This window comes from Podarcis erhardii (genome assembly GCF_964252035.2).
Source record: "Podarcis erhardii genome assembly, chromosome: 1".
NCBI lineage: Eukaryota > Metazoa > Chordata > Lepidosauria > Squamata > Lacertidae > Podarcis > Podarcis erhardii.
Genome location: NC_138497.1, coordinates 92,577,279 through 92,601,556, shown reverse-complemented (window position 1 = coordinate 92,601,556; position 24,278 = coordinate 92,577,279). Strand labels below are relative to the sequence as shown.

At 43.2% G+C, this 24,278-nt stretch overlaps 1 protein-coding gene across 7 annotated transcripts in view; it reads left to right on the top strand.

The window, feature by feature from the left end:
* Positions 1-24,278, top strand: part of CLASP1 (cytoplasmic linker associated protein 1) — a 161,954-nt gene that overhangs the window by 27,580 nt on the left and 110,096 nt on the right. For all 7 annotated transcript variants that reach the window (XM_081852507.1, XM_081852510.1, XM_081852508.1 and 4 more), the window contains exons 3-5: positions 20,083-20,161; positions 21,682-21,785; positions 24,119-24,210. In XM_081852507.1, the coding sequence (XP_081708633.1) occupies positions 20,083-20,161; positions 21,682-21,785; positions 24,119-24,210 (275 nt within the window). The remainder of the gene's footprint in view (positions 1-20,082; positions 20,162-21,681; positions 21,786-24,118; positions 24,211-24,278) is intronic.

Genomic DNA, 24,278 nt, shown 5'->3' with positions numbered 1-24,278 from the left:
CAACCAAACACAGCCACTGTGTTGGGCTGTGTTGCTTTTGTTTATATATGAATATTTTAATGAGTAAAAAAAAGAATGTTTGTCAATAATCAGGTTAGAAAGTCAAGGTTTGCCTTGTTGACTTAAGTTATTTTCACTTTTCCCACTTTTGTGGCATGAGTAAATCTTTGCATGGGGGAGACAGAGGTTAGGTCAGGTGAGAAGTTCCTGGCCAGCCTTAACCTTCTCTGCATTTGTGCTGCTTAGCTGTGTGTACAGACCTCTAAAGTAACACCTCTCTGAAGATGTTAGCACGGCTTTTTTGTTTTTGTGTGTCTGAATTTAGCACAGATGTGCCAGTGTGATTTGCATTTGCGGTGTCTTCTGCAGGGGCTCCTGACCTACATTTTTCCACGGCAAGCTTTTAAAGGTATAATGAGCAATGCTACATCAAATTTTGCGGCAAGAAAACTCAAAACCTTATTTGGGATGCATTTTGATGTTAATGTAGGTAGATTTGCACAAAGGTACTTCATTTCTTTCATTCAGTTCCCTTAACCTGTCAAATATTTGAGAAAGGGGGGGGGGAGAAGGAAGTGAGAGCCATGGAGTAGGGCAGCTAGTGTACAGGAGCGGCCCTTCCTACTGAAGACCTCTCCTCTCCTAGCTGACTTTATTTCCTGAACAGAAGAAGTGCAGGGCCAGCTTTCGCATGAAAATTATGCTTTTGGTAACAGATTCTCAAGTAGGCACCCTACTGGGTATGGAAGTCCTGTCATTTTGATAGCTTTTTTGCCTTGGGTGCAAAAATATCTAATGTTCGCCCACTTAATTTTATTTATTCATAAGAGTATTTCTAAACTGCCAACTCCCTCTCCCTCCCTCTCTCTTTTCTCCCCCCCCCCCATCATCTATCTATCTATCTATCTATCTAACGGCAAAACAGTAAGAGCGTTAAAGCTTTATAAAATCATAAAATGCAGAACAGATGACCATCACGGAACTAAATTGCAGTGGTACCTCGGGTTAAGTACTTAATTCGTTCCAGAGGTCCGTTCTTAACCTGAAACTGTTCTTAACCTGAAGCACCACTTTAGCTAATGGGGCCTCCTGCTGCCGGAGCCTGATTTCTGTTCTTATCCTGAAGCAAAGTTCTTAACCTGAAGCACTATTTCTGGGTTAGCGGAGTGTGTAACCTGAAGCGTATGTAACCTGAGGTACCACTGTAGTTCTCTGAAAATGCCTCACAAACAGGTGAGGCAATATCAAAATTGTAGGTGCTCGTCTGCTTTCAGTGGCAACAGTGTATTGGCACCACTACACCAAAAACATTAGCTTGCGTAGAAACTAGACAAATATTGGATGACTGCAGGACAATCAGGAGGGCTTCTCTAGATGATGGCTGCGGTCTGGCTGGTGTCTAAGTGACATGGCGGTCCTTCAGGTAACCTGGTCCTAAGCTGTTTATGGCTTTATACACCTTGAACATAGCTTAGTAAGGTACTGGGAGCCAAAAGCTGGACCACCCACCGCATTCAGCAGCACCTGCAGTTTTTGAACCAAACTGCTTCTAGTTTTCTGTGGTTTTGATTTGACTTCTGTGTTCCCTAATCCTTTTTCTGATGATGCTGTTGGTTTTGACTTGTCTGTTGCTTTGCTAGGTCTATGCTACCCAATATCTAGATATTTTCTGCAGGTACACGGGCCTTGCCAGAAAAATGAGTATCCCTGGGAGGGGGAAAGGCAAGCAAGTGGGGTTAATGTTGTTCCAATCCCCCTTCATTTGATTTCATTGATCTGAGCTGTAAAGCCGTTGCATTTCTGCGGTTGCTTATGGCAGGGAGTGGGTGTGAGGGAGAGTGAGGGTGGGAATGTTAACATTTGGTAGCTTTCAGATATTCATAATAGAGGAGCAGGGTGGTGGGCAGAATCATGCTTTTAATAATGAGCAGGCCAGACAACAGTATCTTTCAGCTCTTCTCAGTGGCTTGCCAGCATGTTATGAAATTCTAGCCTGTAGGCCACGTATTTCTGAGGGAAGGACAGGAAGGGAAAAAAGAGACCTTGTGTGGAAATATTTAGACCAAAATGTGACCCTTGTTTGCAGTTTTTAATTGGGGAGTGTGAAGAAAGAACACCTTTGAAAAACGTATTTTTAACCTTTGTTTTCTACAAGATGCAATGAGAAGTTCTGCAAGAAAAAGAAGGGTTTTTTTCCCTTTTCTTTTTGAGTTTTACTAATAGAGTTCACTTTCTCCAATGAAAGTGGATTTCAGCTTAGGCGAGCTGTTTTGAGAATATTTATTGCCTTCTGCATTCCTGCTAGTGACTTTGACCTGTATTGTGCTGTTTTGTCCAAAGCTGACATAAGTGCCTGGAAAAAAAATCCTGCCATCAAAACAAAATTGCTGGGGCTTGAGTTTGTTTGTTGTAAGTTTGCCAGATGAAATATGCTTTGTATATAAGTGTAGTGTTACTCCCTCACAATGCTAATCCGGCCTGTGAATTTTTTTAAAGCCAGCTTGGTTATCACCATTGCAATTCTTCTGTGAACTTTAATTCCTGTTTTGCAGAACTCAAGGACAATTGGTATGTGGGCAGCAGCATAAACATAGCCTTGCTGGGATAGACAGCAGGCCTGTCTAGCTTAGTAGATTGGTGTGCTATATACTAGTTTCCCCCTAACCTGGTGCCCTCCAGATGTGGTCTGATTATTTGAGCTACTGACCTTCTGAATTTTATAGCTATTTACAGCATGGAGATATAAATTATCAGAGATAATAAATAGATTATATGTGCATACATGGCTGGGGCTGAGTTAAAAATATGGTTTCCTTGGGGTTTTTTTTTAAAAAAAATAGAGTTTGAATGGATAATTTTACATTTACTTCTGCAAGTGTTGTTACTACTACTCTGAAATCCACTTTTGGATGAAGGTGCAGTTTTAGAAATTCAGATAGTAAAAATTCAATAGCAGATGACCAAATCAGCAATTATTCTTGTCAAACACAATGAGAGGCACCAAACAAGGTGGCTGGATAGGGATTTTAACAATAGGGGAAGGGAGCTATCATCATGTTATTTGTCAGGCTTAGGTGCTGATTTAATGAAAAATTAAGGAAACTTCTTAAATGATGTTGCAGAATCACATCTGCATGTTCTGAGAGTTCTGTCAGCACAGGAGTGGATATCCAGCACTTCTTGAGAGTTACCACATACAAGAGCCACCTAAAGCGGGATACAGTGGTACCTCGGATTACATATGCTTCAGGTTAAATACGCTTCAGGTTACACACTCCGCTAACCCAGAAATAGTACCTCAGATTAAGAACTTTGCTTCAGGATGAGAACAGAAATCGTGCTCTGGCAGCGCGGTGGCAGTGGGAGGCCCTATTAGCTAAAGTGGTGCTTCAGGTTAAGAACAGTTTCAGGTTAAGAACAGACCTCCAGAACGAATTAAGTACTTAACCTGAGGTACCACTGTATAAAGGATAGTTGGCTATGAATGTGGTTCTGGCATCTCGCATGTCTTACCTGTCTTGACACTGCTTGTTTTATATGAAACTGCTGTACTGCAAATTGGACTCCCCATAGCACGCATGGATCGTGTGGGCGAGTGAGTGGAATTAACTCTTGGAGAGAGAGACAGCGGGTGTGAATAGGACAGAGTGGTCAAAGGGTAACTGATCCCTGTTAGATGATCTTGAATATGTGTCCTATAAGAAGCGCATGGAATGTAGAAGGAATGGAACAAGAGAGGATGTGCTGTGCTGCATTTGACTCACAGCCATGCTTTGCTCTTTTTGTTTATATCCCCTTTCAGTGGCAGATAACAAGAGTTGCCTTGTAAATACTGTAGTATGTTCCGGTGGAGGCTGCCCAGCCTATTCTCTCTCTATTAAATCTATTATTTGATGTGTTGAATTTTATTTTTTGGTAATGCTATCTGTAACATTATCATTCACTGCCATCCCTGTTAATCGGAATCATTTACCTTTGAATCCCATTGTCTGCAGAACTAGTTCCAGGGTTGGAAAAGTCTGGTTTTTAAAGGGATAATTATGATAAATCTAATAGAGTTTCTTTCTGCCGTTGTCATAGAAATCAAAAGATAAGGGTTTCTTCTCCTTCTCTCAGTTTTGCTAATTGTTCCTTAATGGAAGACTTTGAATGACTACCTGTGTTGTGCAATACAGAAAAGATCTCATCCACATGTTCTGTTAGATAAGGAAGGATATTATTAAATATATATATTTACTGTATTTTTCGGCTCATAGGGCGCACTGGCCCATAGGACACTCCTAGTTTTTTTTTGGGGGGGGGGAAATAAAGGGGAAAAAATTATTTCCCCCTCAGGCGCGGGGGAAGCCCGAGCTTCCCCCGACCCCAGCCCCCAGAACAGGCAGCTCTCCACAAGCCGCACCCCCCCAGCGCGCCCCCAGGCTTCGGGGTGCAGGCAGCTCTCTGCAATCCGTGGGAGGGCTGCGCGAAGTCGTGCAGCCCTCCCACGGCTTGCGGATAGCTTCCTGAAGCCTGGAGAGCGAGAGGGGTTGGTGCGCACCGACCCCTCTCGCTCTCCAGGCTTCAGCGAAAGCCTGCATTCGCCCCATAGGACGCACACACATTTCCCCTTCATTTTTGGAGGGGAAAAGGTGCGTCCTATAGGGCGAAAAATATGGTGTATATATAGTGGCAGATTACCCTTTTTCAGAGTAATCAGTATTTATAATTATAGCAGCTGTTGGAACACCAAGAATATTGAGGTGATTGAGTGGACGAGACCAATACTGGGTCCAGTGGTCAGTGAGGGTGGTTTTTGCATGTGCTGTAGAGAGAAGTGAGGGGCAGATGGGGCTCCTCAATCTGGGAAGCTAGCCCTTCTAGGAGAAGGTAAACTTTGATCCTAAACTTCCTCTGCCTTGTGGGATATCTTTGGGAGAAGAAAAGGCTAAGGAGTAAACCCTACACAAATCCGGAGTGGAGTCCCTAAGATGGTTGGATGGTGCCTTGTACACCTCCTTCCAGCAACTCCTGCACCCAATCTGGTGCCAAATATACTGCTGTGCTTTCCTTTGGACTACACCCATGAGGCCGAGAAGGGGGTCTTGTCGTTTGGGCAACACAGGACCAGCCTTGCACCCCGGGTACTTCAGTACTGCTAACTCAGTGGTTTGACTTCACCCCCTGGAGACGCACTGCCCCTTGTGTCTCGAGTCAAATGGATGCCAACAACAGCAACCCCATGCCCTTTGGTTGCTGTTGAGAAGAATCGAACCAGTTTAATCCTGAGCAAGCCTTTTTCTTTGTTGCTCATGGGGCACAAACTTTGGGTGCTGCACGTCAAAGGAGGCTTTCTCCCATGGCTGCTTCAGGTGCCACTGGTGCCACAGGAAGGGTTGTCCCATTTTGTGGATAGCTTAGCCTCCTGCACTGCCCAAGTGCCTTTTCAATGGAGTACAGTGGTACCTTGGTTTACAAACTTAATCTGTAAATAGGAAGCAGTCCCAAGACCTGAAGCGTATTTGCTTCATTGAACAACTGACCAATCAACAGTAACCGGCCAACCCACCATTCAGCAATTAAAATCAATTACAAAATCCACAGATTTAACCGCAATAGCAGTAAGACAATGCACAACAACTGCAGATTAGATTAAGGAGAGCAGCAAGTAATAAAACAGGCTAAACAATCTGCTTCTCGAAGTACTGTATCTCCAAGGGGATAGAAATAAAGATGCCAAACATGCTCAAAAACTAATAAAGTGTGTTTCTCTCTCACCTGGACATCTAACCCCCGAATTCCCAAATCTTTACTCCTACCGAAGGAGTACCAACAAACTAGGCTTATACAGTGGTACCTCGGTTTAAGAACAGTCCAGTTTAAGAACGATTTGGTTTACAAACCCCGCAAAACCGGAAATAGTGTCTTGGTTTGAGAACTTTACCTCGGTCTAAGAACGGAATTTGAGTGGTGGAAGGGCACTGACGGTGGGAGGCCTCATTAGGGAAAGTGTGCCCCGGTTTAACAACGGTTTTGGTTTAAGAACGGACTTCCGGAACAGATTAAGTTCATAAACTGAGGTACCACTGTACAATGATTTGGCTTTCTTTGTTTGCATTTGCCCTGCCTACAGTGTTGGTTTAGATTACAGTTGAAAATGGTTTTTCAAATTGTAACTTAAAATGCTATTTCTGCTCATCTGAGCAGATGCTTAGGCAGCAAATATATTCTCAGTTGTTCTGACTTTGACCAAATATAGTTGAATGCAAAGGTCTTTTTAAGCATTAAAGGGAAACCAATTTATAAAAATAAGGTTGGCTGGGTACAATTGGGTACATGTTGTATACTGTAAGCTTGTCTATAGCATACAGTAGATTCTATATAGCTCAATACAGTTATTTTGGAGTGGCTCTGAATCTCCATCCTTTCTGCTTGGCCTTCAGTCCTCCCCCTTTAAACCTGCATGAAAGTGGCATGTTTCCAAGTGTTACAGAAAACCTTCTATTGTTATCAAGTACCATGTTCATATCTTTCAGCTTCCTGCTTTTCAGTACCAGGGGGGAAGGTCCTAGAACAGATAATTCAACAGTCGGTCTGTGAGCATTTAGAAAAGGATGCTGTGATTACTAAGACCAAGCATGTGTTTCTCAAAAATAAGTCATGCCAGACTAATCTGATTTTTTTTAAATGGAATTACAAACTTGGTGAATCAGGAAAATGCTGTGGACATAATGCATCTTGATTTCAGTAAGGCTTTTGACAAAGTCCCCCATGATACTCTCGCAAGGAAGCTGGTAAAATGTGGATTGAAGGAGGTAACTGTTGGGTTTGGTCAGTCAATCAGCTACAAACCCACCTAATTGGTACTCATTAATGGTTTGTCATCATCCTGGAGGAGCTGGATATGTTTAGCCTGGAAAAGAGGAGACTGAGGGGAGATATGATAGCCATCTTCAAATATATTGAGGGCTGTCACATGGAGGAGGGAGCATGCTTGTTTTCTTCTGCTCTGGAGGGTAGGAATTGAACCAATGGCTTCAAGTTGCAAGAAAGGAGATTCCAACTAAACATTTGGAAAAACTTTCTGACGGTAAGAGCTGTTCAGCAGTGGAAGAGACTCCCACGAGAGGTGGTGGACTCTCCTTCCTTGGAGGTTTTTTAGCAGAGGTTGGATGGCCATCTGTCATGGATGCTTTAGCTGAGATTCCTGCATTGCAGGGGGTTGGACTAGATGACTCTTGGGGTCCCTTCCAACTCTTAAGATTGTATGATTCTAAGAGTATAAATTTTCAGTTCATGCACCAAAAATTAATGAGCTTCTGTTGTTGCACTCCTCAGAGCAAAACCTGCCTTTAATCTTGCATATAAAGACTGCTTTTATAAAAATAAATTTCTTCTCACGCCTTTAATATTCAGAGCACACCTATAATGAAGTGTGCACTTGTCACAAACTTTATATGCGTTGCATGAACATTACATTTGAAAAGTGGAATCTGTATGGGTATGACTTGGCTGGTCTGATTGGATAGCCCAGGGATACTTTTCAAAAATATCCTTCAGATAAACGTGGCTCGCTACTAACAGTGGAATATTTCTACAAACAAACAACCATAATAAATGAGCCGTATCTTCCAGATTTGCAGCCCTCCTTTCCGAACCTTGTGATCTCTGGTTGCTGTAGGACTCCAACTCCCATCAGTCCCAGTCAGCATGGCTGAGTTGGCCAATCCATAGAGCCACCTCTTATTCATTAGCCGTGGCTATTGAACCTTGCAAGCTGGCAATGTGGTTGAGTGTCCCCAAATATAAACGTTTGCAGCACTGAAAAGCTACCTCAGACCAACTATCCTTCCTTCATTTGTGACTTAAGGAACATGGGAAGCTGCCTTTATTCCATTGGTTCAACTAGGTTTGTATTGACTGGTTGTAACTCTCCAGTGCATTAGACAAGGATCTTGCCCAAGCCTACCTGGAGATACCAGGGATTGAACCTGGGATTGTTTGCTTCCAAAGCTATGGCCCTTCCCTTTTTGTCCAATGTCAGAGTATCTGTTAGCCCACTATTGTCTACTCTGGCCTGGTGCATGCATCACACGAAACCATAGTTTAAAGCAAACTATGGTTTAATGTGAACGAGCAGCACACTGATGCATGTTGCCCAAAAGTTCGCAAGAGGCTTCTCCTTCCACTCCTGCTGCTGCCGTGCAGACAAAACAAGCCAGAGTCATGGGGAAATAAACCATGAGCCTGTTTGTTCACACTAAACCTATACTTGGTTCAAAACAGCAGCTTAATATGATGTGCCAACCAGGGACTGGAAGCAGCTGTGCAGGGTCTTAGGCAAAGGTTTTTCGCCCAATACTTGCTTTTTTCTGTAGATGCAAGAGATTGGATTTGGAACCTTCTGATTTAAAAGTATGATTTCTGCTACTGATTTCCGCATAAGGGAAAATAAAGGGAGGGAACTCAGTTCTTGAATGCCGGGAGTAATGAAACTCCCGACCTCAATATGCCATAAATCCTTTTTTTCCCTTTTGAAATGTTCTTGCAAAGTAAGCATTTGTTTACTGTATTAAAAAGCACACACCCTACAATTCTAACTATAAGAGACTGTTCACCTAGCTCCCATCACAAACAGACTTTCAAGTTTTTTTTACATCTTTGATGCTAGATCAAAAGAAAAGCAAGGAAAAAATGCTTTAAAAGGACAATGCTACTAAAAAATATATGATTATTGGTTTACAGGATATGTTATGTGTATATAGTGTGCAAATGTGCCTATGTTTTAGGTGGGGAAAGTAGACTTTTGCCATCAGATTACATGACTACTATCTAGGGATAGAATTTATAGAATTGGGGCTCAATCAGTTCTTAAAAGCCCATTGGATTGATGGCTAGATTGATCCTAAACAGTGGTCATATTGTGCTTTAGATTGCATATTAAAATGCTTTATAATACATAGTGCATGGAAGGTGCTTTGTACCTTCTCAGAGGCTCTCCTCTTTTTACTCTGCATGTTCTAACACTAAGCATTAAAATAGATTCAGGGGCCTTGAGCTGTGACTATCAAAGCAAGCCTGCTCCTATTGTGCTCCTGGGCCTATATAGATTAATGCACAACAGGGGTGTAGAAGAGGGACCTGAAACAAAATATTGCATTGCATCAGTCTCCTCCTGCCAGAAGTACTTCTGTTCAGAGTTCCAGCTACTCAGCCACGACATCCCTCAGGAATCTGTAAAAAAAGCTCAAGCAAAGTGGCTCTTCTCTCTCTGCTCTCTCCCATGGGTGTCCACAGGAAAGGAGGTAGTGGGAACAATAATCCTCAAATAAGCCATAATCCTCAAATACTCATTTTTTAAAAAAAGAAAAGACTATGTTTATAGCATTTGTAGAACCTGTGATATGAAACAAAGCATACAGGTACTATCCTCTTCTCTCTCTTTGGGTCTGCTGTCCCCTTTCAGTGTTTTCATTCCCCAACCCAAGAGAAGTTTCTTAAGATGCTCACACCCCACCAACTTTTCCTAGGTTTCTTTTTCAACTGCTAACCAACTTCCTTACTTTAAAGAATTTTGTTTCTAAATGCTGATTACTTCAACCAAGCATGTTTATACATCCCCCACCTCCCTGTTTTCTGTCTTTTCAGCACTCAAATCACCTGAGTTTGCTATTAGAGGGAGTGGTGATGATCGGGACTACTGGTTCTTTGACATACATGGCAACCTGCACTGACTATTCAGCTGCAGCAATGGGTTGCTTGATTACCATGTTCTTTATAAATGTGGTATTATACACACTTTGCACATTTATCCATGCCTGCATATCTTCTGACTAGACCTTTCCCATTAGTCTTAAGCTAAACTCTGAATTGCTGAATGAAATACCCTTTTGATTGTTTGGTGGTGGTGAGAAAAGTCCAATTGGATAACGTTTAAGAAGGGGCCCAGCAAGGGAAGGAATGGAGCCATGCCCATAATATTATATACAGTAAGCCCCCAGCCTACGTTCATTTAACTTGTGCACATTTAGCTTTATGCGCTTGGCAACTGAAAAAAATTAAAAAGGGGCCGGAATGGGGGCAGGCTTCTGGGAAAAAGGATTTTGGCAATCCCGCTTGCCATTGTACCCAATATGTTTCAACTATACACAATTTTGGCTTTAGGTGTGACTGTCTTTTAACTAGTACTCCTGCATTCAGTCTTATGCCTGCTTATGTGCATGTGTTCATGTGCTTAAACTGTGATTAGCCAGATGCTGCTCTTGTTGTTTTTCAGACTTACCCACAGATGCTTACTGTGTCCTGATCAATGAAAGGCACCCATCTCTCTTCCACCTCTTGTCTTCTCATCCCTCAGCTTAATGCAGAAGGTCAAGAAGGTTAAAAATAGACACAGTCAGATTGGAAACTGAAACCCGAGTATAGATTTATTAAAGCAGAGCAATGTGTGCCAAGGGAACAACCCAGCTTCTCATCTTGTCGTCTGTGTTGGGGGCTTTCCTTCTGCATAGTCACTGTATTGTACTAATGAGTGCATGCTTTATTTGTTGTCCACAACCCACACCCCTTTCCCTTGAAGCAAATTGGGCAAGCTTGGTCCATGGCCCAATTTCAAGTGGGTGACATGATGGTAAAGGTGGTAGTAGAAAAAGAGAGAAAAGAAGTTTGGGGTGAAGATAGAGGAGGGTGTGGGGTGGCTGGGTGGGAAAAGAGGGCAGGGTTCCTGCACTTTTAATGGTTTTGTATAGGAAAGGATTTCAGCAGTTGCCCACCTGGTTGACAGTTTCATCTAGGACACAACTATTAAAGGTGTCCTGCCCTCTTTCCCTACTCATCCATATTAATTAAGAGGCCTCTGGCCTTGCCAGCTGATGGTAGGCAGCCCCTGACAGATTACACCTGAGGGAATGTGGCCCTTAGCAGAGAAAAAGATCACCCAGCCCCATCTTATCCTGTACAGTGGTACCTCGGGTTAAGAACCACATTTGTTCTGGAGGTAACCTGAGGTACCACTTTAGCTAATGGGTCCTCCCGCTGCCGTTGTGCCGCCGCCACGCAATTTCTGTTCTCATCCTGAAGCAAAGTTCTTAACCTGAGATACTATTTCTGGGTTAGCAGAGTTTGTAACTTGAAGCATCTGTAACCTGAAGCATCTGTAACCCGAGGTACCACTGTATTCTACCACAGTATTTTGTAACTGATGAACATGTTGTTGTTGTTGTTGATTGCTTGGTATATTGAGCTACTGTTAGGTTGCTGTGCTGAATGTGGTGGCTCGGTTGTCAGTGGTTACTAATAGTGGCACAGCTAATGACAAGTGGCACAACCATAGCACCTCAGTACCCCTTATAAAGCCTGTGGGTGTAAACAGTTGCACAGTTATTCCCCTCCTCTGTATTGTACAGATATTGTGGTATCCCAAGCCATCTACTGGAAGGGCTCTGAGTCATCTCTGCGGGGTCAGGTAAATGAAGGGCGCGGCAAAATGCATTGGTCAGAGACAAGTTGAGGTCTGTTCCTAGAAGGAAGTCTGGACAGGTGAGCTTTGGAGAGAGAGGGAGTGAGCTGGGAAGGAAGACTTGGGGAACTGGTTTTTGAGGAACGAGAGTGGGAACAGAGCAGGGAAGAGGGTCTAGGTAGGAGCTGGACCTGGAGAAAGCCTATGCACTGCTGACAGGAGAGGGGAGTTGTACAGTATAAGGGCAGAAAAGGGCAAACAACTTTAATACTGCTGAGGCCCAAGGCTTTTTAAAAACATATTTTCTTACCAGGATGCAGTGACAGAAATAGCAGAGCCCCACCCTAGCACCCAGAAGGGCTGTGCTTGGAATTCATACGCGACTAATTTCACCTGACAGACGCTATTGTCAGTCGACAGAGAATTGAGAGAGCACTGTACAAAGGCCAAAACGAAGCTGTGGCGCACTTCAACTGAGTGTGCAAAAGACCCTAAGTTGGCTCAGTCGTCTATAGATGCCGAAACAATTCAGCCTGTGAGTTTGTGAATAAATATGTAACATGGCAAAAGTAATTTTAGTTGTTGGTTCCTTGAACATAAAAAACAACAACACCAAGGTTCAGAAATAATGACCGGGAGATCATAAATAGGCAACTAAGTCAAGTTTCAAGATTTGCATTGGTGCTGCGGGCTGTGCCAAGGCTTGGACAAACTGTAGAAGTAATAGTGAGGTTGGGAACGGGTCTCCCTTCTCGTCTCTATCTCGCTTGTGCACTGCTGCTTTTACTTGTTCCACCACAATGCTGCTCAGCAACAGTGCTTCTTGGCTTAAGTATGCTAGCCGCTGGAGGCTAAAAGGAGGATTGAGAACCAGAGCTGCATTCTAAACAAAGGGCAATGCTGATCTGGCTGCAAGTCTAGCTCTCCTACTGCTTATTGTAGCATTAGAAAAGGAATGTTCACTGGATGAGGACCTGTAGACTGCAGTAACTCTTAACAATAAGCATGCTCCAGAACTGCCGTTGGGCCAATACCGCTGGGATACTTTTCTCAGCTTCAAGCACTGCAATGTTTTGCTCTCAAATGCAGTTTGTCACATTTACTGGAATCAAATATGAGTAGAGTGACACACAATATGGTTGTCTCTTGAGAGCTTGAACGGCACAGCAGAAAGGCAGTGGCTCAGTGACATAGGCCTCAAATAAGTAGATATCTCCAAAATAGACATCTACAGTGGTGCCTCGCAAGACGAAATTAATCCGTTCCACAATTCTCTTCGTCTAGCGGTTTTTTCGTCTTGCGAAGCAAGCCCATTGACAGCTTAGCGGATTAGCGCTATTAGCGGTCTAGCGGCTTTTAGCGATCAGCTGAGAGGCGGCTTATCAGCGGAACAGCTGATAAGCGGCTTAGCGCTTAGGGAAAGGGCGGAAAAAAGCGGGGGGGGGGAAACGCGGGAACTCGCAAGATTTTTTCGTCTTGCGAAGCAACCCCATAGAGAAATTCGTTTAGCGAAGCGCCTCCGAAAACAGAAAACCCTTTCGTCTAGCGGGTTTTTCGTCTTGCGAGGCATTCGTCTTGCAGGGCACCACTGTAGTGTGGATTTCTGTCCTCTCCTGTCTTAGATTTAAAAGTCACATTGTTAGGGAATTTAATTGAGCTAATGACATTTCAGCTCCTACAGCTAAAATGTTCTCAAAACAGAGAGGCTTCAGGCTTTATAAAGAGAACTCCACTGACCAGTAAACAGTCAGTTGTATATCCCACTGGTATTGCTTACCCGCCCCCCCCATCCCAAATTACTCTCTGTGCACTTCAGTAAAGAATCAAGGGTGATGGAAGACCCTTGGATTTATTATAGCAGGAGTAGTCAACCTTTTTATACCTACCGCCCACTATTGCATCTTTCTTGATGGTAAAATTTCCTGACCGCCCACCAGTGCTTGATGGAAGAAGGATTCAGCTTGTGCTGTAGAACCCCCTACCGCCCCCCTAGAATCCTGAAACGCCCACTAGTGGGCGGTAAGGACCAGGCTGACAACCCCTGGCTTATAGTGTAGAAGGCACTCTTGTAGCACTTACTGACACTTCCTTCTTTTTTCTTTTTATAAATGATGTTTATTCCAATTTTAAAGGTTACAAAGAGAAACAAAAAAGAAAACAAAACCAATACTGACACTTCCTTCTAACGTTGGTGTTAATGGTTGAGACTCCAATCTTTCTATATATAATTGTGTCCGGCAATGTTTCCGAATTGGTTCACGTGCACGAACAAAAACTTCACAACAACGAACACTTCCACAATATGTGTTGGGGGAATATTGAGGTGAAGTGGGAGGCGATCCTTTTTATCACAGCCCGTTCCCAGATGCTCACGGCTTTGGATGTTCACTAATTGGAAGATAAGCTTAGAGGGCTGGGTAGATAGAAGAGGCCCAAGTATACTTGTTGATTAGACTTAATTGACAGCCTGCATTCCTGAAGTGGCCTTGATTTTAGGAATGTGGGAAACTGCCTTATAACAAGTCAGACCAAACATAGCTCCAAATTCTGACCAGTGACTTGCCTCCTCTATCAGGCAGGAGTCTTTCCTAGCCCTACTGGGACTTTGGGCATATGTGGCATCTGCCTTTCCACTAAAGCTGCAGCCCTCCCATGTCCTGTTTTTCCTCCATGTATACACCCTTGCTGTAATTCTCTTTGCCCCGCCTCCCCCAACCCGCCTGTAAGGCTGCAAAAAGGGGCCACTTAGCCCAGGTCCTTGATGCGAGTTGTAGTCCAAAACATCTGGAGAGAGGGTACTAGGTTCAGGAATTCTGACTTTCATTTCATGAGCTAGTAGCAATATTTAAAAATTGTCTTCAATTTTGAACAGTGTGTGAAATCAATGATATGTTATGCTAACCGCAAGTATTTTAGCCTTTTCATTCTGCACTGTTCGGTGGTAGATTTTTAAAAAGAATCTCAGGAGCCGAAAGATCAAGGCCCTGTCATAATAAGAAGATAAAGACACGACAGATCATTCAGGTGAATGTATGTTCTGTTTTATAGTGAGGAATAGCTAGATCAAGCTGCTTATTAGCCAGAATTCATTCTTCTGCTATTGCACAAATGTGGTTCCTGTTCTGATTATTATTTTTTTTAAGAGTTATCGCTGTAGTGGCAGCTGGTTTGTTACAAGGGCTGAAAATTCAAGACATAGCACATCTGACTTGCTTACATCAAATGATTTCTATCTAATCAAAAAGCCCTATATATGTTTCGCCCCCCTTTGTAAGTATATAGCTTGGATTTCTTTATGTGGCTTAAGGGGTAATTTATCTACAGATGCTTAATTTTAGAGCACCAAATACCGTATATGACGTACGTGTGTGTGTGTGTGAGAGAGAGAGAGAGAGAGAGAGAGAGAGAGAGAGAGTGTGTTATGGTTAACCCAATGTTGGCCATAGTTACACTAATGAACCTGCCTTTTGAACTGATACTTTTTGAGACTGCTGTGGACTCCGTTAGTGGCCTGTCAGTCTATTCTCGATCTTCACAAGTGAGCCAATGGTGCTGTATCACTCCTACCTCAGGTTTTGGAAGTAGCTGGATAATTGCTGTGATAGCCTGACCCCTTAGCTAATTTTAAATGCTGATTAGACAAGGAAATAGCTAAAAAGTCTTAGATGGCTTAACTGTGTCCCCATTGTCTGATCCTAGAAGCTGGGAGTGGGTTTGGGAATTTATCGTAATTGTTTTTATAATTAGACCCTGGTAGGTTCCGCTCCTGCTCTACTGAACTTGTGAAGCAGTTGGAAGCAATGGATACACTGTGAACTTTGTACAGTGGTGCCCCGCAAGACGAATGCCTCGCAAGACGGAAAACCCGCTAGACGAAAGGGTTTTCCGTTTTGGAGGCGCTTCGCAAAACGAATTTCCCTATGGGCTTGCTTCGCAAGATGAAAATGTCTTGCGAGTTCCTGCGGTTTTTTCCCCTCCCCCCCTTTCGAAACCGCTAAGCCGCTAAAAGCCGCTAAGCCGCTAATAGCGCTAATCCGCTAAGCCGTCAATGGGCTTGCTTCGCAAGACGAAAAAACCGCTAGACGAAGAGACTCGTGGAACAGATTCTTTTCATCTTGCGAGGCACCACTGTATTTTCCCCTGAAGGGTTCAGACACCTGCTTTGCATATTACACCAAGCCAAACACCATGGCTTGGTACAAATGTGGAGGCTTCTGGGGAGATTGTGCCAATGTCACTCCTTCCCAGCAAGCCATCGTTTAACCAAGTGTGTCATCTAAACTTGGGCTGTGAATTAGCTCTTTCCCTCAAACTCCCTGCAAATAGAAAGCTGCAGGAGACCATTTATCTCCATGCTGTGTTAGTTTTCCAATTGGAAAGGGTAGGCTTTTGTTTTTCATGTCAGAAGCCTCCCTCACCTGAAATCTGAAGTGCTGCTGTCTACTCAGCCAACTCATTCTGCTGCATGCATAGGCTAGGCTTTATCTAAAGGTCACCGTAGGGTTAAGTGCACCTATTTCCAGAATCTTGATATTTGCAAACATGTGAGATAAACGGTAGTTTGTTACTTCTCCAGCAGCGGCCCTTGATGCAACTTGAAACCTGCATGGCACCTAACAGAGCTTCTTTTGAATGTCTGCTGCCTCCTCCCCTATTCCACCTTAAGGCTGGGACCAAACGCAGACTGCAGGGTTTCACAGGCAGACAGCTTCCCCCAATGCACACTTTGTTTCTCATCTTCTAGCCCGGTGTTGAGGGACATTTATCAGTCTGAGAGCCATATTCCCCCATGGGCAACATTGGGGGGGGGGGCACGTATGCCAGTGGCAAACAGAGCCAAGGGCCAAAAGAGCAAAAGGTGTAGCTCCTAACCTTTCTGCAGCAGGCTGCATTCCAGCCACCTTCAAGCCACAGGTTTCCATCCACACGTATACACACACGATTCAGACAAGCAAGAGATATTATCACAGTTCACTCTTTTGTTACATTTTTGTTGGCTAGTATGGTCCTGCTCTGAGGGACATGGGTGGCGCCGTGGGTTAAACCACTGAGCCTAGGACTTGCTGATCAGAAGGTCGGTGGTTCGAATCCCTGCGATGGGGTGAACTCCTGTTGCTCGGTCCCTGCTCCTGCCAACCTAGCAGTTCAAAAGCACGTCAAAGTTCAAGTAGATAAGTAGGTACCGCTCTGGCGGGAAGGTAAACGGCGTTTCTGTGCGCTGCTCTGGTTCGCCAGAAGCGGCTTAGTCATGCTGGCCACATGACCCGAAAGCTGTACGCCGGCTCCCTTGGCCAGTAAAACAAGATGAGCGGCGCAACCCCAGAGTCGGCCATGACTGGACCTAATGGTCAGGAGTCCCTTTACCTTTTTATGGTACTGCTCTAATACAGTTCTTGAGCACCCCAAAAACTGCTACCTCTGCTTTTTGTGCCAATAGTGACTCACTTTCCTTTCTTAATTCTGCCCCGGGCTTTTCTTACTATATTTTTTTCATATCTCCCCTGAGCTTTTCCAAGTCTCTTCCCGCCCTCCTCTACCCACTTCATCATTACCAAAGCATGTTTTTGAATTTGCTTTTCGAAAAGAGTTCCAACTTTGAATTCCTGAGGGGATTTTTTTAATATATATATAAAGATGCGGCAGTGCTTTGGTTGCCTTTCTGCTTGAGACTAGTGTGGTTGCTCTTCCAGAATTTGACTTGAGATTTATTTATTATTATTTTGCAAAGATCCCTGTTCCCTTTTCAGCTGAGGTTGAAGTGGCTTTTCTACGCTCTTGAAAGAAAAACGGCCTTATTGTTGGTTGAAAATCTTAACTGAACATTCATTAGTTGAGGTACTATGAGCTGTCGATTTACCAAAGGTTGGCGATTGGATGATTGGAGATGTGTGAGGTGTTTCTCTTCATGGTAGCTCAACATATTGGGATGTTAATTTCCTTAGACTCAATTTGTTCATGGCTTCAAAATCTTGAGGACGAGGAGCGATTCCTTCCTTAAGCCCCTAGTAAACTTGAAAATTGAAAGAGGTAAATGCAGGAACAACCTGCATTTGTACAGAAATAGTGAAATAAGGAATGAAGCAGAAATAGATTTTTTAAAAACCCATATGCTGCTGGTGCTTATAAACAAAACAATCAATTATGATTGAAGATTATGTTTTGTTTTCGGTTTGCTTGGCCTCAAATCCTCCATATAGTTTTCCCCTTCTCCAGTCTTGTAAAAATGGGTCAGGTATTCAATTCCCCTTTCAGAAATGGGTAATTCTAGGCTGATGTTTGGCCATGGATGATAAATGTGTTGAAAATGACCATCGCTTCTTGCTAAAGCTGCGGAGTATTTTCCTGCTCTTGATAATGGAAGTGGATGAGCCTTCTTTACCCCTGAAGGAGGCAGAGTAGCCTGTATGGTTGAACCTAAAGATTAGATCAGTGCTTTGCAAGCCTAAAGTTTTCTCGTTTGCCAAACTGCTCTCTGCTGTGCAAAAGATAATTGCAATTAAATGAGGAAATGGTGCATCTTTTTCTGTCATGATTAAGCATTCCTCATGCTCATAACTCGAATTTGGCATTGATTTGCTAATTCTGACTCATAGACTAGTGTCCTCCAAATTGCAAACCTTGAACAGAACAAATGCACCCCATGTATGTAGGGAACACCAATAGTGCACATATTTACAAGAATAATTATAAATATTTGTTGTAGCAAAGGTGCTTTTTCTAACAAAAGATTTTCCAAGTGATCTCTAGCATCATCTAGTGGCAGCATTTGAAAACACAATAAAAACGAAAATGTGTACAGTACTGTTTTTTCTTTCTATAAGCAACTTTCTAACCATATGGCAAAATGTGAATAGTTCTACTATTAAGCTCTGGATGAAACTGACTGGGGTTCCACTATTGTTTACCAAACTTATAGTGCAAAAATAGTACTTGTGCAACATCCAAGCACCCCTGGGGTTTGTATCCCATGAGTTATAAATTCTTATTTTGCCATAAGACAGTAAAGGTTCCAAAAATTGCACCTCAATGGGGTAGAAACCCCAGGGATGCTCACGTGTTGTTTAGGTGTTAGCAGTACTACTCTCACTAGACGTTCATTGAGCAGTAGCGCAACCCCAAGATAAGGACGGTTAGCGAGCGAGCGCTGCGGCGATCTGGGCGGGTGGCCGGGAAACCTCTTGAGGTCATGGCGAGCGGTTGTGCGCGCGGCTGCGGCCAGTGCGTCGGCGCCCGCCTCGCTCGGATGCGGGGATGAGGCTTCCGCGGGGTCCCGGGTTCCGTTTTGCAAAGCAAGCCGCTCTTGAGGCCGGTGTTTGCGATTGCGGACTAATACCCACAGTGCATTGCAGCGCTGTTCATTTGCATAGAGGGCTGCGAAAGCGACACGGGCGGGGCGGGGTAGGGAAGAGTCGCCCTTCGCTTCCGCTCGTGGCGAACTGCCGGCGACGCCTCTTACAAAGGAGGATTTTAGCTGTTTTGCAGTTTTAGTGCAATCACATCGGCTGCTGAGAGTTTTGGGGTTAAAATAAAATAAAATAAAATGCTGCAGTCCACAAACATATTTCTTTGTGAAATCCCAGACGCATATTTACTCGGAGGTAGCAAAGCTAAATGGGCGTTTACTTGTAGATGCATAGGAGGAAAACACGCTGAATGCAGCCGGGACTTACTTTCGAGTAACACTGTGAAGGAATAGTCCGTAGATAAGTTTCCTGCTGCAAACACACAGAAGCCTCTACGGAGGCTGCATGAATTTGGGATCTGATGGTTTTCTCAGTTAAGTCGAAGGTTCATTCCAACCGGAGCAGACTTCTTGCGAGGGCTGCCTTTATAGTGACTTTCTAGCAATGTGATTTAACAATGAACGGTAATGCCGAGAACTCACTTTTATAGGTTGTTTCATATATGCAAGAGTTATTTGTTCTACCCTCTACTAACAGATGGTGTGTTAGAAAGAAGCCAGCACTGTCTCAATAAACTGCCTTCCCCCTGTTGAAACTGTTAGCAGCATGATATGTCTACTTGGATGTAAGTCCCATTGAGTCATGTGGGGCTTACTCCCAGGAAAGTGGGTGTGGGATGGCATTCTAAACAAGTATTTTGGTCTAGTACTTGCATTCTTTTTACTATTATTTACTCTTCTTAGCCACCTGCTAACCTCATCCTCTCTGTGACACACACCAAGTCAGTCACAAAATTAGAAACAAAATAACACATTAGATAGCGCATTAGATAAAAATACAAAACAACAACACAAAGACAAATGCAAGGCTCTACGAACACAGTCGGTAATATAGCTCCTTTAGTTACATAATAACTACTGTCTGTTGTTATAACAAGTAACAAGTGCCTTATGTCAATTTTGCAGATGGTAAGCAGCAGTTAAGAAATGGTGGTTTGCCAAGACCACCTTGTGAATTTATTAATTTAAGGTGAACTTTTCAATTTGGGGAGGGAGAGGCAGACATTGCCCTACACCAGGCTAAAAATGCATGGCTGTTAATTTACTACTTCTAAATGTTCAAAAGTAGTAGTGTGTAGCAATGCAGCAACAGAGAGCCCTATTGCATTGTGCTTAACTTTCATGTTCAGTTTGCATGCTTTATGTTTACCTCTCTCTCTCTCTCTCTCTCTCTCTCACTCAGGTTGTCCTGCTGGGCTTGGACATCTTATCTGCGCTGGTGTCACGGCTCCAAGATAGATTTAAAGCCCAAATTGGAACAGGTAAGGTCATTGGGACTAGCTGAGCCAAAAGATGTAGTATTTGATTGCATGCTATTCTGTAATATTCTGCTGATTGCAGTCACTTTTCTTAAATTGTTGCAACTATGAAGAAATAGCAGTTTGCAACAACTGTGATTGTGAAGTCTGGGACTTGTCTGTCTGCATGTATACACACCAGAGCATTTTCCTTTTGAGCCGCAGCTATATTGACAGGCTGTAAAGTGTTAACTGGAATCTGGATTCCAATTTATATATTTACTTCATAAAATTTATACACCACTTGAATGTATAATAATAATAATATTACTAATAATAAAGCCTCAAAACAGTTTACAAAAAGATTAAAACAACAAAATCAAGATTATTTTTTTGCAATACTTTAAAACATACAAAAAGTTAAGATAATAAAACAGATTAAAATTCACACTAGTATTTCTGAGCGTCTAGGCAGGCTTGCCTAAACAAGAATATTATTGGCAGATGCCAAATGAGCACAGTGAAGGCACCTGCTTGACAGGCAGGGAGTTCTAAAGTGTAGGTGCTGCCACACTGGACAATAGAGTTCTTACCAATGCAGAATGGGTATTATGTGGCACTTATACTAGTGCCAATTCTGCCAATCGAACCTGTCAAGTGGGTGTATATGGGTTCAGGCTATCTCATAGGTAAACTGGTCCAGGTTGTTAAGGGCTTTTTAATAATTGTAATAATAACACCTTGAACCTGGATCAGTAGCAGATTGGCAAGCAGTGCAGATCTCTGAGCACTGTATGTTATATTCTTTGCTCATTCTTTCTATAACATTTGTTGTGTGCCCTGGAGTTTAGAATCATTAGTTTGGTGATGTTCCTTTAGAAACTGCTTAAATTGGAAAGCCAATTTATCATTCTCCTGTTTCTAAGCTTATTTTCAGAACAAAAGGGACAAGAAGCTGGGTTTCTTGTTGTGGGGGCATTAAATGAAAGCTGGCTTCTCAGATTCTAAATTCTGCACCCAGTGTTGCATGTGGAAGTGTGGAAATGCACACGGGTAACACTGACCCATCATCAGTGGAGCAGATTATAGACAGGGGCATAATAAGGCCTTGCGGTCTGTGTAAGACCTGCTTTGAACATGACATGGACCGAGCGGAAAGCACTTACCCATGGCTGCTTCCCATGTGTATCTGGTTATATTTAAAGGCACTTGCTGGCCAATTCACAGGTTTACTTCAGCTGCTAATGTCCGATCATTATATGCAAATAGGCTAGCACATGTGACAAGTGCATGTCAATGTCACTGGGAAGTTGACATGGGTAAAGTCACAGCATGCGCATCTATTGATGAGAATGGTGTGGTAGCCTTGTCATTAGCCTGTTGTCCTTGGCAAGTGTCTGTTCCATTAATGTAAGTAGCTTGCCAGACCCACTATTTAAGACACCTTGAAATATGTGGGAAGGGTTGGCTTCTGTACTTCCAGCTCTGTCTTTCCATACCCCTCCCTTCCCCCCCCCCCAATCATCCTTGCTTTTTGCCCTTAGTACTACCGAGTTTAATTGACAGACTGGGGGATTCGAAAGACTCGGTCCGAGAGCAGGATCAGGCACTGCTGCTAAAAATCATGGAGCAAGCTGCTAGCCCTCAGGTGAGTTCCTGGAAATATTCAACTTCAGTATACAAGTAAGCAACTCCCGAGAAAAGAATCCGTTGGAGGTTTTGGTTTGTGATCATTTAGAAAATGCTGCTTTTCAAATAGGCTGAGTGCTACCTATCCATCATAGGCAGCATCCTGCAGACTGAATTGCAGTGGAATTGCAGTTGTGGTAGCAGCATTTTTGCTCGGCACCCAGGAGCAAAAGCTTTCAATGAACAGTCATGGCCTGCTGCTTCAGAAGTGCAATAGTTAATAATAAAGTTACTAGAGGGATTGGAATCCAGAATCTTCACAAAATCTGTATGCAGTTTAGGGAATACACCCAAACCTGTGAATTATTTTTAAACCACCGACCTGCCTGTTTTGTTGTGAAAAGCCTTGAAATAAATACATTGCTGCAATAGATTCTTTCCCCAATTGCTTTCAGCTATAAAGAATGTTAATCTTATAGACACTCATTTGGAAGCAAATCCCATTGAAACAAATTTAAAACTGATTTTTATTTTTATTTTACACTCAGTTGGGGGCTATAAATTCCAAATGGTTTTCCTGATTTGGGACCAAGAGGTTTCAGAACAGTTTTGTGGAAGCACCACGCAAAACAGGGGTGAATAAGTTCTGTGTAACCGGTGTGCAAGAAATCAGGTACAATGTTTTTGGGAAAACACTTGTTCCTCACAATTCACTCCTCAATGAAATTGTTTATAGAGGGCAGGTATATAATATTCTCTATCACATTCTGTTTGAACAACTGGCCATCTCTCTACTGAGGTAACACTTACTTCTGGAGTCTTTCAGCAGCAGCAGCAGCAGTAGTCACAGTTTGAGTATCCTAATTCAGTGTTTTTCAACCTTTTTTGGGCAAAGGCACACTTGTTTCATGAAAAAAATCACGAGGCACACCACCATTAGAAAATGTTTAATATTTTTTTCTTTAATGGCAAACAAAAACGTTGCGGACCATTCTCTGCTCAGTGAGGATCGATCCGCTGATCCCCGCTGAGCCGGCGGATGACAGCTCCGTCTCCGCACTGTGTGCGGAGAGGGAGATGTCAGAGCCCCGCTGCTCTCTATGGGGAATCGGATGAGAGTGGACCGCCTGAGTGAGTGAGTGAGTGGAATCGGATGAGAGTGGACCGCCTGAGTGAGTGAGCCCCACCCAGGACGGTTGGAAAATAGGGTGGACACAGTCCGGCACCCGCCTAGTGGGCGAAAATTTGACATTTTTTTTTAAAAAAAAAAACTTTCGAATTTTTCAATTTTTCCCATGGCACACCAGGCAACATCTGCGGTGCACTAGTTCAAAAACACTGTCCTAATTTAATTCCTTGGAAGGTTGATGGGGAGGAAAGACATGAATATTTACAGTAGTGTATTTTATAATAACGGTCAATGCACATGTTTTAATGGAGCACACCAGTCTCACTTTAAGGCCCCCTTCACTTGTTACATGTGTGAAGCACAGCTTAGATCTCTGGAGAGGTTCCCCTGCGCATAAGCAATCTCACAGTTTTTGGTGCACAGATATCAGGGGACTTGCCCTGTGGTGAGTGGAGCAGCTGCAGAGCCCCATTCTGTACCCCTTGCAGAGACAACCCCGCTTTGTTTTTGAAACCCTTGAAAGTAGCTGAGAGCTGTTAAACACATAAATACAATTTTTGGAGACAGCATTATCGCTCAGAGTTCAACGGATGCGTCACTCTTAAATGACCTACTAGAGCTGTCATCACTGATGCATCAGTGTTAAATTGGTGGGGAGTACAAAAATCAGTTTTAGGTTTGTTTCAGTAGATGCATCCTGTTTGAAACAAACAAAACACTAGCAATTCTTTTGGCATGGAAAGCTATTCTCTATTTAAACCAACTAAGAGAAAATGGTTACCAGACAACTGAGTGTTCCTGTTTACCTAATCTACCTAAAGGACTGTACTCACTGCATTTGAAATGCTTATTTTATGGGCAACCAAATGAGTTCTAGTCCTAATTGTCTTAACATACATTCAGCTCCCCTTTTGTGGGTAGATGTTCAGGAGAGGACTTTCTGGAGAATCACTGTGTGGTGGTTTTGCGTAGTTAGCTTCCTAAAGCAATATGAGAAGGGGCTAGGTTACCACTCGCCTAATAAAAAGGAGTTCTTGGAAAAACAAAAAATAACAGTTGACTAGTCCCACTCCCATCAGTGCCTGCTCAGATGCATGTGAATAGCAACCCACACAACCCCCTGACACTCTTCCTCAGACTTTACAAGACTCAGAATCACAAAACGAAAAACTGCAGCCTGTCTAGGTTAATCTTTCTCTTATTTTCTTGTTTCTCTGTGGCAGTACGTATGGGACAGGATTTTGGGAGGATTCAAACACAAGAATTTCCGGACTAGAGAAGGAATTTGCCTCTGCCTTATTGCAACACTCAATGCGTAAGTCGGAGCTTGTAGCATATTTTGCTGCCACGGGCTACTTTGGGAGAAAGGGCAAGATGATATTA